This window comes from Pseudonaja textilis, chromosome 14 (genome assembly GCF_049901715.1).
Source record: "Pseudonaja textilis isolate UNSWEBS1 chromosome 14, rPseTex1.2, whole genome shotgun sequence".
NCBI classification, from domain to species: domain Eukaryota; kingdom Metazoa; phylum Chordata; class Lepidosauria; order Squamata; family Elapidae; genus Pseudonaja; species Pseudonaja textilis.
In genome coordinates this window covers 2,703,343-2,719,285 of record NC_142003.1, presented here as the reverse complement: position 1 = coordinate 2,719,285, position 15,943 = coordinate 2,703,343, and the positions used below count along the sequence as shown (strand labels likewise).

The window sequence follows — 15,943 nt, the reverse complement described above, 5'->3', positions numbered from 1 at the left end:
TTGTAAATGTATTAAAAACGTGGTTTGTTATTACCGTTCTTTAGACTCTGCCAAGCGATTTAAATTCTGCTGGGGAGCGGCCGTTGCGATGGACGGGGCGGCAACTAGAAGTCTCTCTTAGAAGTAACACAGATTTTCTTTAAACTAGCCATGATTAAAACTAAGTCACATCATTGGCGCAAACCCCACTCCCTTGATGAGGTTACCTAGCTGGGTCATGAAACGTCTGCAAGAAAACAAACTCAGAGAGCACCAAGGACCTACAGTCCTCCTCCTCCTCTTCCTCTCTGCAAACCGAACTCCCTTCTAAGCACTGATAATATTACTTACCTGGGTCATGAAACGTCTACAAGAAAACAGCCAAGGAGCCTACAATTAAATCCCAAGGTCAAATAGTTCTCTTCTGTTGGTACAACTCTTCCAGGATTTCAATAGCTAGAAGAAATTGGAACTGCCATTTGTCGGAAATGGTGTAGGGTCCCCTGCTTGGGCAGGAGGTTGGACTAGATGACCTATAAGGTCCCTTCCAATTCTTATTCTCTGTTATCTGTAAGCTGGCATTGCAGCCAGAAATGCTCTCCATTTAGAGGTTTGAGTACTTAGAACCACAGTTAGATTCTACGGGTGATTATGTCTGTTATGTCATTTTTTCTATTATGGGATGTAGACCCCAGCCTCCATTTGGGCCCCTTTATGAAGTGGTTTTCTCTTCCAGCTGCGAAGAGGAAAAGAAGTAGGTTGCTTTTGATCCAAATACTATATCTTATATTGTGCCTTCTCTCTCCCTCTCCCCTTCCACCTCTCCCTCTTTCTATGCCTGTGCTTTGTGAAAGAAAAACTTTGAATAATTCTAAATTGGCTGAGCAGGATTTGCATTCTGCCTTTCGCCTAGAGCACACCGAAGGCAATTAATACTAAAAAGAAAAAAGAGATTGTGAAACCAATGGCAGCGTCTTTATTGGCGGCCATCTGTTTGCAAAAAAGGAATATGAGTTTTATATGCAGCGAGATGTGTAAAAATCTGTCTATTAATGGCTTGAACAGATGGGGGGAATTTGGAAGCTCGCCTCTTTTCTCTCCCCTTATTTAATTGGGGTTGTAATAAAAGGAGGAGGCTTGGCAAAGTGCTTACTGCAAGGAACTTCCTAGATGGGTGGACTTCAAATCCCACAATGCCACCGATTCATTTAACAAACGGCAGCGAGAAAAAGCCGTAAAACGGGACGGGGCTCACTTAACAAATGTCTCGCTTAGCAGCAGAAATTTAGAGCTGGGGGGGGGGAAGGGGAGGGTCGTACGTCGACAACGACCTGCGTAAAAGAAGGCACGAGTTTGTCTTCTCCTGCACGAGAGGCGTTTTTTTCAGCCTGGTGCCAAATTAAACTACGGGGAAGCCTGAACCAAGTGCTTTGTGTGCGAGCCTCAACCCAGCATCTGTTTTTTTGCAAAGAGATGCCAGATAGATCCTCTTCCCTTGGGGGAAACGGTTGCTATAGCAACAACAATCCCCCTCCCTCCCTCCCCAAGTTCTGCAAACCCTTTTGCTAGCTGATGGAGGAGATGCAAGCTTATTTTTTGATCCGGCTTCTCTGTTCTTCCCTGGGGTTTTTTTGTTTTCGTTTTATTTTGATTTTAAATCTCATCTATTTCTAAAATACTCTCCCCACCCCGGCCTGCCTTGATTTTCTGTGCCCCTCCCCTATTTTCCAAAAGAATAAATCGGCTTGCCTTTTTTTTTTTTTTTTTTGCTTTAACGAGCAAAGAGGATGGACCGTGCACTTTTAAGGTCTGCCACAGAAGCAATTAAAGCAATATTTAATCAGCTGGGAGTTGCTGTAGGGCTCGGTCAGCATCCGTGGCGGCTTTTTCGTGAAAGATAACATGGGGTTGAAAGCAAGGAGTCAAAAGATCCAGCGGACGGTTGCGGTTGCCTTTTTCAAGTGAAGCTTATGATTTTCTATTTCACGTATTTAGGCAATATGCAATCCGCCCTACGTACGTCTACATCTCACTGACTGCTATGTGGTAGCAGCTGTGTATCTGGCTATCTCAATTATAAAGTCTTCGGGCAGAGAAATCACGAAGGAGAAGTCTGTTTTTTCATAAGTCGTGGTTTTAGGTTCACCTTTTCACCAAGTGCTAATTTCCTTAAAACGGGATCCTTCGAAGGGAATCCCGAATCGGGTTCCATTTTTTAAAGATCGCTCGGTGGGGAGAACGGAAAGAGCAACCCTGGAATTGTAAACCCAATGAGTAAAACCCAAAACTTCACTGTGGCAGAAGGGGGAGAAATCTGCTTTTCAAACCAGAACTTTTGCGTCCCAGCAACTAAGCAAAGAGATACCGAATAACATCCCAATTTTTCCAGACTCTCTCTCTCTCTCTCTGGTCCCACAAAGAAGTTCCTGCCGAGTGTGGCATTTTCTGGATGACCAACGTGTTAACAGGTGAAAGGATAACAGGTAGGAAACCTGATGCACCTGGAGGCAGAATAACGGGGTTTCTCTACCCTCTTCTTTTGAGGTTGCTAACCCAAATGTCCACTGTCAAAAAATGGAGTTATTACATAACGTGCAGGATGATTACATAAACATTTAAAGCTGTCTCCTGCAGAGCTGTTTGCAATTGTGGCTTCCTCCCTCCACCCCACCCCCATGGTAGCGGCTCAGCCATGTTTGATAGGGATCTTTGTCTTGACCTGAAAATTGCAATAATTGAAACGAGACTCATGGCTACGACTAGATCCCTACATTCTCCCTTTGTAGATGAAAGCGAGCCTCTGCCTCCTGCCCTCCCACAAACTCCCCGGAGGAAAGATAAGAACAGACGGATTTTATTGCACTTGGAAAATTCTTAGTTCTTTTGCTCCGAGGAAACGACAAGGATGTGCAGTTGAAAAGACGAGAAACCAAGATCCAAGAAACGAGACTTCACCAAACCCACACGGAATCCATCGGGTTTTTTTTTTTAAAAAAAAAAACAGGCTGCAAAATGTCTCGAGAAACTTAACTCTCTTCCCACCTCCAGCGGTGAGGAGAAGATTCGCCTCTGGCCAGTTTTCTGGAGCTCAGTTTCCTTCTTAAGGAGGAGAATTTCTCTCCCAGAACTTTCCTCAGCCCAGGACTGTCGTTGGGAAAATGGAAATCTTTCCGTGGGGAGGGCAGCTGGCCCGTGAACATCTCCCATCGGGCCAGGGCGTCCACTGTCTTGTCCAGTTGCTGGATTTCATCTTCTGACACATCCTTTTCGAGAGCCGCCACGCACATCTCAAGCCACCGTTTGTATTCCTTGATCATGTCCAAGGGTTTGGGGGTGCCGGTGGCCCCTCCCAACGGTTCTTGGTCCGGAACGCCGGCCAAAGGTGTCGACGGCTCATCCAGGTCGAGATCCTGCAAGGTGGAGGCGGCTTGGCTGCACGTACCTGGGCTCAGGGGCTCCGAGAGGGAGGTGATGGCTTCAGAATCGTTCTCGCCACCCATCCCCGAATCTGCACTGGGCAGCCAAGTGTCCTCCGAGACAGAGAGATCCGCCGAGCCTTGGCTGAGCCAGGTAGATGAAATCATCTGCATCCAGGCGTAGAGTTTCTGTACCCCCAAATTCACACACACACACACCCAAAAAAACCAAACATACAAGGTGGATCTTTCTGTTGTGGTTACACGACGTTGTGCAAGCAATCGTTTCTCTGTATCATCTACATGAACAGGGGTCATCAACCTTTTGGATCTCAGGGACTCCCAAACTCATAATTTTAAATCCTGCAGATCACTAATATGAATATTGACTGATGGTGGCTTGCTGACGTTGGTGGGAAAGTCGGTCCCCTATTCCAAACTGCAGTTGTCACAGGACCGGCCCTTTGGTCATCCCGGAGCAGCTGCTCCTCCACCCAGATACACCAGCCTGCCATGGACTGGATTAGCTGCTCTGGGATGACCAAAGGGTCAGTCCTGTGACTCTTGCAGTTCTGGAATATGGGACCGACTTTCCCACCAACGTCAGCAAACCACCCCGGGGCGGATTTCCCTCCCCTGCCGTTGGTTTTATCTTCCAGTTCCAGCTCGCGTGGCTCTACTCAAGGTTTGCACTTGGCTGAAGGGTGCGGGCCAGCGGGTGGGCGGGCCCTGTGGGCGGCACAGCCTTGTGTTCCCACACAGCCTGGATTAATTGCCTTTACGGGGAACACTTCTCTGCGGACCACCAAATTTTTCTCATGGCCCACCGGTTGGCGACCACTGGTCTACAACTGTCCACTCAATTTTGTAAATAAAAATAAATAAAAATAAACCGAGCAACCTTTGGAAGAAAAAAACCTTTCTGGTTTCTTAGCAGCTGTCAAAGTGATTCTGAAACCAACTGCATCCAGGCGTAGAGTTTCTGTACCCTCAAATTCCCCTCCCCTCAAAAACCCTGAACTAAACACACAAGCTGGATCTTTCTGTTGTGATTCCACAACATTGTGCAAGCAATCATTTGTCTGCATCGTCTACACAGAGATCCACCCAATTCTGTTAAAAAAAAACAAAAAACTAGCCATCTGGACAAACTTTCTGGTTTCTTAACAGCTGTCAAAGTGATTCCGAAACCATCTGCGGACAAGCTAAGTTCCCACCAACTGAAAGAAGTGAGAGAGTTGAATAGGAAGTTACAGGCATTAGGACTGTAAGGCAGGAATTTCCAACTTGAAGCAACCCCCCAGTTACAGAGTTGGAAAGTATCTTTGGCTGCTAACTTAAATCCAGTCTTCTAATTTAAGGTGGAAATGTCGGATCTATGCACCCAGTGAAAACATGACGGCTTGACACTTCAAATGGTGAACCCACAGCACAAACTCTGAACTGAGTCGCAAATAAGACTCCTAAACGTCTAAATGTTTCAGAGCCTTCAGGTCTCTGTGATGTGGGGCTACCTGAACCATTTTGCTCACACCTGGCCGAACTATAAGCTGCGATTCGATGCATTTCCTCCCTGCTGTCAACTCATAAAAGATTTCTCTGGTCTTTTTAGGGAGGGAGGAGCGAGGGGCAATTTGCAAGCCGAAAGTGCATTCCATAAATGTTTTCAAAGATAGTAACTAGGTGAAACGAACTTTTAGCTGCACAAAATTCTAACTGGGGAGCATGATTGAGGACTCTGAGCTATGGAAGTGTCCCATTGGAGAATATGAATTATGATACACCCAGGGGGTGGAGGGAAAACCAGGGTCAAGGGTGACAATGGATGATGTGTCTCAGAGTCGGCTACACCCAGGCAATGCTGGCATGTTAACTCTCAATAAATCCTTTTTAAGTTTTGGAAGTTTGGCTCGATGCTCATGATTTAAATGGGGTTCATTGCCAGAATCCTGACACCTGCCCTCTTCCACTCCCCAACTTCCTTCCCACCACCCCACCACCCCATGGCCAATTTGGTCTGCAAGCAAGAGGAAAAGAACTCTCGCTAGCTTCTCCAACCTTTCTCTCCACCCAAGAGTTGGTTCTTCCAGTCTTGACGGAAGGCCAACTTTAGAGAAAACTGAACAGAAAACAGCTGGCAGGCAGGGACCCAGGCTGAGTCCACTGACAAAAGGCCACTAGTGCTGAGGACTCTCTGGCCCCCTGATGACACATCTCAGTTCTTCTGCTGAGCTTCTGGAGCTCCTCAACAAGGAGCTGGGCTTGGCCTAGAGAAGGAGGACCATGCCACCTCCTACCCTCACTCACCCTGTAGCGCTCAATGAGCTTGAAGCCCACCACGTACTGGAGCTTCCGGAGACATATCGGACACGGTTCCAGTGGCCGCAACAGGATCTCGTCCAAGCTGAGGGCCCCTTGCATGATGCACTGAAGCCAACGGCAGTTGCCCAAGCCGATCAGGTGACAGATCTCGTGACACGTGACCTTTCCGTGGGAAAAACTTGTCAGAGTATATTCATGAACTGGAACAGAGCTTGGTAACAAGGTCAGCCAATGAATAAGCGTGGCAACTAAGTCAGCCAATGAAGGCTGTTTTGCAAACTGAAACTAGAATTACCCTAGGCTGGAAACTGAAACTAGAAGTAGTCTAGGAGTGGCTCTATATTAAGCTCTGCAGCTCTGCAGCTATGTTGAGCTCTGAGTCTGTCTATTGAAGATGAAACTAAGTTGCTTGCCTGCCTGCCTGCTGAACGAAAGTTAAACTATGTCTGTTTCTGAGCCCCTGAGTTGCTACTGAAGTTACTTGCAACATGTTTCTGTCTGAATTTGCTCCACGTTGGAGAAATCTACAGCTGGTTTGTAAAATCCACTTATCATGTTTATAAAGATGTTAAATGAAGCATCGGCCACCTGTGTCTATTTCTCTGGCGCTAAGTTAACGCTGCAAAAACCCTGAACAAAACTAAAAAACCACGGCTAACTCTTTTCCTTTCTGGTCCCCTTTCTTCCCCACTGCCCGATTCCGCTGCCGTCTGCACGGGCCGCCGGCGAACCACAGCAGCCTTTTGGAACCCACCCTGGCCCGCACGCTCCTCACCTTGCAACACTGGAGCATTTCCAACATGTTGAACAACAAGGTCTGCTTTCTGGCTAGTTCCACTTCTTCGTCACGAGCTTCCTGCTGGCGTGGAGATGGATTGAAAGCCGGGCAAGCCACCTGGGGGAAATCGCTGGAAAATCTGGCAAAGCTGCAGACGCCCACTTCTAACAGAGAGAGGAAACCAGGGGTGAGGAAGGTGGGTTGCATTTCCCGCAGGTGTGTCATCTATGCGCGCCGTCAAGGACAGACTTCCTGTGCCGGGCTGAACCGTCGGTTGGTCCTTGGACCATTTGAAATCCATTTCTAGTGCAACGGTACGGTTTACAAGGTTAATTCCACACACAATTGACTGAAAATGAATCATGGTGGGAAATGAATCATGGTGGGTTTCATTGATAAGGTTTTCAGCTTTTATTCCTTCCAGGACATCTCCAAGGAATAAATAGCGAGGTGGTTATTTTTTTTAAAAAAAAGCAGACTGAAGTTTTGGCTAAGGCTTGATTGGCATTTAAAATCTCAATCCAGGAATAACTTTTTAATATATTGCTGAATTGGTATTTATTAAGGATATTACTTTTTTTTTTCCATCTCTCGAGCGGTGTGATGGCCTAGAAGTGGAACTCTTGCCTCCCAATCAGGAGGCTGTGAGTTTCTCTCTCTGAGCACATTGAGAGTCTATCTGCTGTTAAAAAAAAAACTCCACATTGGTGATAGGAAGGGCACCCGGCCAGTTGCCCCATTCAGCTTCATTCATTCCACCCCACAAAGGATTATGGGGGGAGGGGTCATTAAAAGATGATAATGATTTTGTTTTCATCTCTCATTTCTGCCAGCTTTTTATCCGTGTCTGGTATCAAAAAGGGGAGATGGCGCTAAGCCAGCTGTGCCTCGTTGATATCTCTGCTACACTACAGTTTAGTGCAAAGGGTAGAATTATTCCATAGCAGAAGAAACGGCCGAGATGTCTGGGTGCAAAGTTTAGAACTGAATGTGCTTTTTTTAAAAAAAATCAACGGTTGAAAAACAGATTGGCGGTGGGGGGGGAAAGGTGTGATTTGTCCCTATCTTTTGGATCTGGCTTCATCATCCAATTGACGTTTCCCTGTTGAAGGAGGTTTGGTGGTGGAGAGAATGAACAATAGAAGGGACAAGATAACGGAAGCCAACCAAGTCCCCGGTGGTTTTATTTGTAGAATAAAAACGGATGGAACATCTTGTGAATGAGCTTCTGGGGGTGGGGGGGGGGGAAGAGTTTGGGAGAGAAGGCGGTGGTATCACTTAAAGGCTCTTGAGGAATTGGGGGCATCGTGGTTATTTCAGGATGGAAACGTTGCTGGTGCTGCCATGGAAAGAGGTCCAGAATGTTCTGCTGCACCATCCATCTCCCAACCCAAAAGAAGACAAGATATCAAGCTCACCTTGGCCCGGCAAGGACTTGCCAAAGGTGAAACTCCATGTCTCACAGGGGTAGAGGTCAACAAGGGTGAGGCCCAGGACACAGAGAGCGTCCATCGGCTTGTTGTTCTTCAGAAAGGTCAAGATGCCGTCTAAAGGAGGAAAAACAGCAAAAAAAAAAAAAAGACAGGATGGAATTATGCCTGAAACATTTGAGGCTTGGATCGGATGTACTGCGGCGCGCTCTCTTTCTTTCATTTTTTTTCTTTCTTTTCCCCAACACAAAGAACAGTCCCTGCCCGCTTTGAGATGAGTCAGACAAGAGGCTGTTTCATACAAGTGGCGGCTTCTTCAAAACGAACGGAAAGACGTTCTAGCAAATGAAAGTTGCAGCACAGTTTGTGCTGTAGTGAACACAACCGGGCCACCGGGGACCACACAGTCTTCCCCATCCTCCTCTTCTCTGCAAGCCCCACTCCCTTCTAGCCCTGGTGATATCATCTAGACAGGTCATGAAATGTCTGCAAGGAAACAACCAAGCTCAGAGAGCACCAAGGATCCCATCGTCCTTGTCCTCCACTCCACAAACTCAAGTCCCTTCTAGCACTGATGATGTCCCTAGTTGGGTAATGAAACATCTACAAAGAAACAACCAAGCTCAAAGAGCTTCAAGGACCCCACAATAGTCATTGTTCCCCTCCTCCTCCTCCTCCTCCTCCTCCTCCTCCTCCTCCTCCTCCTCCTCCTCCTCCTCCTCCTCTGCCTGCCATCTCCACTCGCTTCTAGCACTGATGGTGTTTCCTAGTTGGGTCATGAAGTATCTGCAAGAAGCAACCAAACTCAGAGAGCATCAAGGACCCACAATCCTCCTCCTATTATTATTATTATTATTATTATTATTATTATTATTATTATTATTATTATTATTATTATTATTATTATTCCTCCTCCTCCTCCTCCTCCTCCTCCTCCTCCTCCTCCTCCTCCTCCTCCTCCTTCTCCCCCGCCTCCTCCTCCCCTTCCGGCCTGCCTGCCATCCTCACTCACTTCAAGCACTGATGGTGTTCCCTAGTTGAGTTGGGTCGTGAAGTATCTGCAAGAAGCAACCAAACTCAGCACCGAGGACCCCATCGTCATCCTCCATTGCACAAACTCTAGTCCCTTCTAGCACTGATGATATTACCTAGTCAGGTCATGAAACGTCGGCAAGAAAACCACCGCGCTCAGAGAGCACCAAGGACCTCCCGTCTTGAAGTTCCGAATGACCCCCACCGTTACCGTCCTCCCAGGTGGTCTACCCCACTGCCTCACCTGTGTGAAGCTGCATCCTGTCCGAATCTTGATTGTGACGGTAACAGCAGTGGATGGAAGAGATGGAGACGGAAGGGAGGCACTTGACTCGGAGACCCAGAAAGAAAGACTCCACGCAGCTCCGGAGGGAATCCAGGAGAGAAATTCCCACAGGGCCTTCGCTTAGGTCTGGGAGCAGAAGCATCAAGTGACAGGGTCAAGCCCCCAAATATTAATCACACGGCTGAGAAGATACTACAACAGTCAGAAGTGTGAGGACCGGTCCTAAGCCATGTTTTTCACTGTCTTTGTAACTCTGAATAGTAGCTATAGGAACAACTGTAAATGAAGGGGTACCTGTATACAGTATAGAATAGAATAACAGGGTTGGAAGGGAACCTTGGAGGTCTTCTAGTCCAACCCCCTGCCTAGGCAGGAAACCCTACACCACTTCAGACAAAGGGTTATCCAACATCTTCTTAAAAACGTCCAGGGTTGGAGCAGTCAAAGCGATGTGAGAAAATTGACGTGGGAAGAAATGGATGAAGCCGCTTGTCAAATATCACCGATTCTACTAGCCCTAGTAGAGTTTTACAACAGGTTAGGGAACCTCCTTGGCCTCTGACTCATCAGGAGCACCATGGAATGGAGTATCCCTGCTAAGAGAAAGCTGCTATTGCAAGAGAAGGCAGGCAGGTAGACGCCTGCCTCCCACCCTCCTTCAGTTCCCGTCAGCCAGCTTACCTATGGGTTGCAAGTAGATGTGCTTGCGGCAAAAGCGCTGCTTTTTCTTTAGCAACGTGTAGTAGAAGGTCTCAAAATCCTCGGGGGCATCGGGGTGGCTGAGCAGCCAATCAAAAGCCGTCCGGATGAACAGGCTGCAGAAAAGGCTCCGGCGTGGGTTGTACGCTTCGGACAGGAAGAGCTTCTCGGTGCTAGAGAAAGCTTTGGCGTAGAGCTCCTGCAGGGCAGGATCGGTGGAAATCAGAGCATCTTTCAATGCCCGGGGCCCAAAGCTGAATTCCTGAGCATGTCTGCACTGCAACATCGCTGACAGCCAACTCTGGTTGGGAGGAGCAGAGAGAGGAGCCGGGGATTAACCAGGTTGCATCAAGACAAATTCCTTGGGTGTCTAATCACATTTGGCCAATAAAGCATATATTCATTCATTCATTCATTCATTCATTCATTCATTCATTCATTCACTACCCATACTTGGCAACTACCATTTGTCCGGACTGGTATAGCGCAGGGGTCTTCAACCTTAGCAACTTTAAGCCTTGGAGGGCTTCAATTCCCAGAATTCCCCAGCCAGACATGGAGCAGGGCAGTCCAATCTCGGCAACGTTAAGACATGTGCACTTCAACTCCCAGAATTCCCCAGCCAGCTATGTCTGGCTGAGGAATTCTGGGAGTTCAAGTCCACAGGTTTTAACATTGCTAACGTGGGATGCCCTCAGTATAGGATCTCCTGCTCGAGCAGGGGGGTTGGACTAGAAGACCTCCAAGGTCCCTTTCAATCCTGTTATTCTATGATCCATGTTGTCAAGGGGTTCCCCCTTCTATAACACAGTGCCTGGAAATCACAGGATTTTCAGAAATTGATTAAGGGTCCAGACATAATTAAACTTAATCCTGAACTAATTTTGATGGAGTTCTAGTCTGTTGGTCGGGCAAAAGTATTTTATCAATCCTCATAGTTCAAGAATTATCTTATAGAGATATCACCCAACAACAAACCCTAGGAGAATTTGATCTGTTTTGTAGTTCATGCACACTCCGTGATAGATCAAAAAGGAAGATTTCTTCCTGCTTGATATGTTCCTTGAAACAAGACACAGTTTGGATCAAAGCTCAGTTCTTTGTTGAAATAAATAGGTCGCAAAGAGTGACGTAGATATTTTTAAGTGTTTACACTCACGCCTAAAAACTTAAGCCTTGGTTATAGAAGGCACAGCTAAGTAAGAGACAGTGACCGCTTTTCGTTCTCTTTTTAAGTTTGCTTGGAATCCAATAGGCTCCCTAGATAGAACGACAGGCAAAATAAAATGGAATATATGCATACAGACAAAAGGGTGCAAATGGGACTGAATTTGATTCTGAAGCTTTTTCCCAGCAGGGCAAAAGAAAATACAACATGTCATTAATGCCTCCCACGAAGACAACTAACACAAACACAACTGGAATATTGGTGAGCAAGGCCCTGCCACATTTAATGGTTAGCTTTTCCACCAAGGGAGAAGGTTGATGGGAACATTTCCACCCCCGTAATGGAAAACTCCCAGATTTTTACAGCGGCTACTAAAAAAATTAATAATTTCTATTTCCTCGACTCTGGAAATGCTGATCCCTCCACCACCTCATTCTTCCTCCGTATTGTTCTGTTCCCGGATGCTCCTCCTTTCAAATAAATTTAACAGCTGTCCTGCCAAAAATGGCACATCAGGAAAACTTGTAGCAGTCCCCCCTTCATTTTGTCTGTGTGTGTGAGTGAGACTTGGCTCCTCTTTAGCAATTCGCAGCATGTGAAAAGCATCCCTGGATTATTCTGTTTGAAAGTAGCGCGCGCAAACTGTTCTCCTCTGGCGTGCAGCCCCCTCTCCTGCCCACCCCAAATAAAACTTATCACTGTAGACACCCCCGGGATAATAAAAACTGTTTTATAGAACAGAAGCAAAACAAGGAAGTTTGCCTTGTTTGGAAAGAGCAGGAACAAACGACTTCTGTTTTCACGCTTCGATTTGGTCCAGACCCAGAAAGTTTTGCCTTCTACTTCCTCTTATTCGCTGCTTCCCCCCAAAAGACAGGTGGGAAAATGATTTCCAGATCTCGTTTTACTCTGATATGTTTATTTCGGTCTGCGTTTCTTCTGGCCTGGCTTCCCAGATTGGAGGGTAGGAGTAAGAAGAGAGGAGAGAGCCCACACAGGATCATCCGAGAACTTCCTGGGCAGAGGTAGAGTTTGGCCCCAGATCTTTGGAACATTCATCAGCCCCACAAGCGTGGAAAGGAACGCATGCAAAGCCAGGAAAGGCAGAGATTAAATTTAATTCCACTTTGGAATTGGGAGTATTTCTGAAAACTTCTTCGGGGACAAATCATTTTAGGAAGTAAATGGCTCTTGCTCTAGGGAGTCACATGCGAGTCCTTGCTAGCTTTGGGGTCCGTGACGCTCTCTGAGCTTGGTGGTTTTCTTGCAGATATTTCATTACCCAACGAGGTAACTTCATCAGTGCTGGAAGGGAGTGGGATTTGGGAGGAGGAGGAGGACTGTTGGGTCCTTGGTGGTCTCTGAGCTTGGCTATTTTCTTGTAGACTTTTCATTAACAAACTAGGTAACGTCATCAGTGCTAGAGGGAAGGTTTGCCCTCTGTTTATTATCCCTTCTATAGCAATACAATTGCATTTAGATTTATATACTACTACTCATAGTGCTTTACAACACACTCTGGGTGGCTTACAATGTCAGCCTATTCCACCCACCCACCCAAAACAATCTGGGTCCTCCTTTAACCAACCTTGGAAGGACGGACGGCTGAGTCCACCTTGAGCCCAGTCAGGAACAAACTCCAGGCTGTGGGCAGAGTTTGCCTGCAATACTGCATTCTAACCACTGCGCCACCTGGGCTCCTTCTAGCACTGATGGTATTACCTAGTCAGGTTGTGAAATGTCTGCAAGAAAGCCACCAAGCTCAGAGAGCACCAAGGACCCCACAGCCCTCCTCCTCCTCTCCACAAATCCATACTCTTCTCGTACTGATGATGTTACCTCGTTGGGTCATAAAACATCTGCAAGGAAACAACCCAGCTCAGAGAGCACCAAGGACCCCACAAGATCAGCGCCCCCCCCCCAGCTACAGATTTCCTTTCTTTATAGCCCACCTGGCTTAAGGCAGGGGTTGCATCAGAGGCTGCCATGGTCTGTTCAACCAACCCCGGATGGAAAGATGCTGGTTTGCTCCTTCACATCATTTCATTTAGATGAGTGCCAGTTTGGGGGAAACAGCCATACCATATTCTCTCCCTCCCTCCCTCCCTCCCTCCCTCCCTTCTTTCCTTCCCTTAGCCCTGCTTCATCCTTTCTTCCTTCTTTCCTTTCTTCCTTTCTTCCTCCCTCCCTCCCCTCCCTCTTTTTCCTTCCTTCCTTCCTCCCTCTCCCTCCCTCTTTCCCTTCTTTCCTTCCCTTAGCCCTGCTTCCTCCTTCCTTCCTTCTTCCCTCCCTTTCCTTCTTTCCTTCCTTCCTCTCTCTCTCTATTCCTCCCTCCCTCCCTTCTTTCTTTCCCTTAGCCCTGCTTCCTCTTTCCTTCCTTCCTTCCTTCCTTCCGCCACGCAAATCCCACACCTTGTCACCGGCGCGTTTCCCTGTGGGGGGGGGGGGCTTCGATGAGGGACACCCCCAGGCGCTGGGCCAGGCAACGGGGTGGGGTGCAAGGGTCGGGCCATCCTTAGGGAAGGGGGGAGCCTCACTCTCCGGGCCCCCGCAAACTCTACGGCGCCCCGCATATGCGACTCGCTTGTCGGTCTCTCCGCCGATGCTCGATCTGTATTTGTTCTGGGGGGGGGGGTGCCGTTGGGCAAAAATCCCTCTGCAATCCTCGGTCCTACCGGAACTCACCCGGACCCACTCCGTCCCTTTCTCCCCTAACACCTTCCTCCTCCCTCTCTCTTCCCTTCCCCTCCAATCCTCCCTCCTTCCTTCCTTCCTTCCTCTCTTCCCTTCCCCTCTAATCCATCCATCCATCCCTCCTTCCTCCCTCCCTTCCTCTCTTCCCTTCCCCTTTATTCCTTCCTTCCCTCCTCCCTCTCCCCTTCCCCTCTAATCCATCCTTCCTTCCCTTCCTTCCTTCCTTCCTTCCTTCCTTCCTCCCTCCCCTCCCTCTCTTCCCTTCCCCTCTAATCCATCCATCCATCCATCCATCCTTCCTCCCTCCCTCCCTCTCTTCCCTTCCCCTCTATTCCTTCCTTCCTCTCTTCCCTTCCCCTTTATTCCTCCCTCCCTCCCTTCCTCTCTTCCCTTCCCCTCTAATCCTCCCTCCCTCCTCCCTTCCCCTCTATTCCTTCCTTCCTTCTTCCCTCCCTCCCTGTCTTCCCTTCCTCTCTAATCCTTCCTTCCTTCCTCCCTCTCTTCCCTCCCTCCCTCCCTATCTTCCTTCCTCCCTTCCTCCCCCTTTCTTCCCTTCCCCTCTCTTCCTTCCTTCTTCCCTTCCTCTTTCCTTCCCCTCTATTCCTTCCTTCCTTCCTTCCTTCCTTCCTTCCGCAGCGGAGTCTCCCACCTTCGCAAGCGACCGCGGCTAGGTCAGCCTCCTTCCCTCCTCCTCGCAACGGGGCAGGCTCCTGGGGGGCCGGTGGGGGGGTCTTCGGCCGGCTCACCGGGCGCGGGACTTGCCGCTCGGACCGCGGCCGGGCTGCTGCGTGACGCCGCTGGCTCGCCTTTCCGCAGAGCTCGGGCGGGCGGGCGGGCTGGCGAGCACCGGCTGGCTGCTTCCAGCGGAGGGAAGGATGCCCGTGACGTTGCGGAGCGGGGAGGCGACCTGCTTTCCCTGGTGGGGAGGAGAGAGTCGGGCCGAGGGAAGCCGGGCCGAAGTTCCCGCCGGAGGGAAACAAGGCGCGGGGACTCCCCGCCGCCGCCGCCGCCTCCGCCGGGTGGGAGGTTTGCTGGGCGGGGGTGGAGGTGATGGTGGTGTGGAGGGCTTTTTCTCTGGTCCTTTTCCAGAGGAGGAAAGACGTTTTCCTTAATGGGGGGAGGTGGGATGGGGGGGTCCCCGATGGCTCTCCGGGGTCCTTTCCACCTGCCCCGACAGGCTGAAGTTAGAATAGGGCATCCGGATTTGGCCACCACTTTGCAAAAAAAAAAAAAAAAGAGGTTGAACCTTTGGGAAAGGTGCAGAGAAGAGCAACTAAAATGATTGCAGGCCTGGAGACTAAAACACAGGATTAGAATTAGAATTCTTTTTATTGGCTAAGTGTGATTGGACACGCAAGGAATTTGTCTTTGGTGCAAATGCTATCAGTGTCCATAAAAGAAAAGAGTCAAGAGTCCAGAATCATCAGGTCCAACACTTAATGATAGTCATAGGGTACAATAGAATAGAAGGATATAGGAATAGAATTTAAATAGAATGGGATGGCATGGGATGGAACTGGATAGAGAATAGAACAGAAATTAGAATAGAATAGAAATTAAAATAGAAAAGAATAGAATTCTTTACTGGCCAAGTGTGATTGGACACACAAGGAATTTGTCTTGGTGCAAATGCTCTCAGTGTCCATAAGAAAAAAGATCCATTCGCCAAGAATCATCACGTACAACACAATGATAGTCATAGGGTACAATAAGCAATCAAATCATACTAGAACATGGTCAGTTTAAATAATAGAATAAGAATAGAACAGAACAGAACAGAATAGCATTATTGGCCAAGTGTGATTGGACACACAAGGAATTTGTCTTTGGTGTGTACACTCTCAGTGTACGTCAAAGAAAAGATACACTCGTCAAGAGTCAAGAATCATCAGGTACAACACTTAATGATAGTCATAGGGAACAATGAGCAATCAAATCCTACTAGGAAACAGTCCATGTAAACCATAAGGATACAAGTGACAAAGTTACAGTCCTTGAGTCACAAGTGGGAGGGGATGGGTGATAAGGACGGATGAGAAGATTAATAGTAATAGTAATACAGCCTTTGTAAATAGTCGGACAGTGTTGGGGGAATTAGTTGTTTAGCAATAGGAAGGACGAATTGGGGTTTGGCCAGGC

General features: G+C 48.1%; 1 protein-coding gene across 1 annotated transcript; it reads right to left on the bottom strand.

Annotated features, from left to right (window-relative positions):
• Positions 1–2,812: 2,812 nt before the first annotated feature.
• Positions 2,813–14,667, bottom strand: AMZ1 (archaelysin family metallopeptidase 1). The gene is made up of 7 exons (XM_087912903.1): positions 14,454–14,667; positions 9,925–10,243; positions 9,202–9,369; positions 7,914–8,042; positions 6,493–6,659; positions 5,703–5,879; positions 2,813–3,584 (listed from the first exon to the last, which is right to left on the bottom strand). The coding sequence occupies exons 2-7, from the start codon at positions 10,226–10,228 to the stop codon at positions 3,006–3,008; spliced, it is 1,524 nt and encodes a 507-aa protein (XP_087769029.1). The 5' UTR covers positions 10,229–10,243; positions 14,454–14,667; the 3' UTR covers positions 2,813–3,005.
• Between the last annotated feature and the right edge of the window lie 1,276 nt (positions 14,668–15,943).

Excerpts from the sequence above, each read along its gene's own strand:
- AMZ1 (XM_087912903.1), bottom strand. The coding sequence starts at position 10,228 with ATGTTGCAGTGCAGACATGCTCAGGAATTCAGCTTTGGGCCCCGGGCA. Across the intron at positions 8,043-9,201 it reads CAGGATGCAGCTTCACACAG|ACGGCATCTTGACCTTTCTG; the intron begins GTGAGGCAGTGG and ends TTCCTCCTTTAG. Across the intron at positions 3,585-5,702 it reads AGCTCATTGAGCGCTACAGG|AAACTCTACGCCTGGATGCA; the intron begins GTGAGTGAGGGT and ends TTGGGGGTACAG.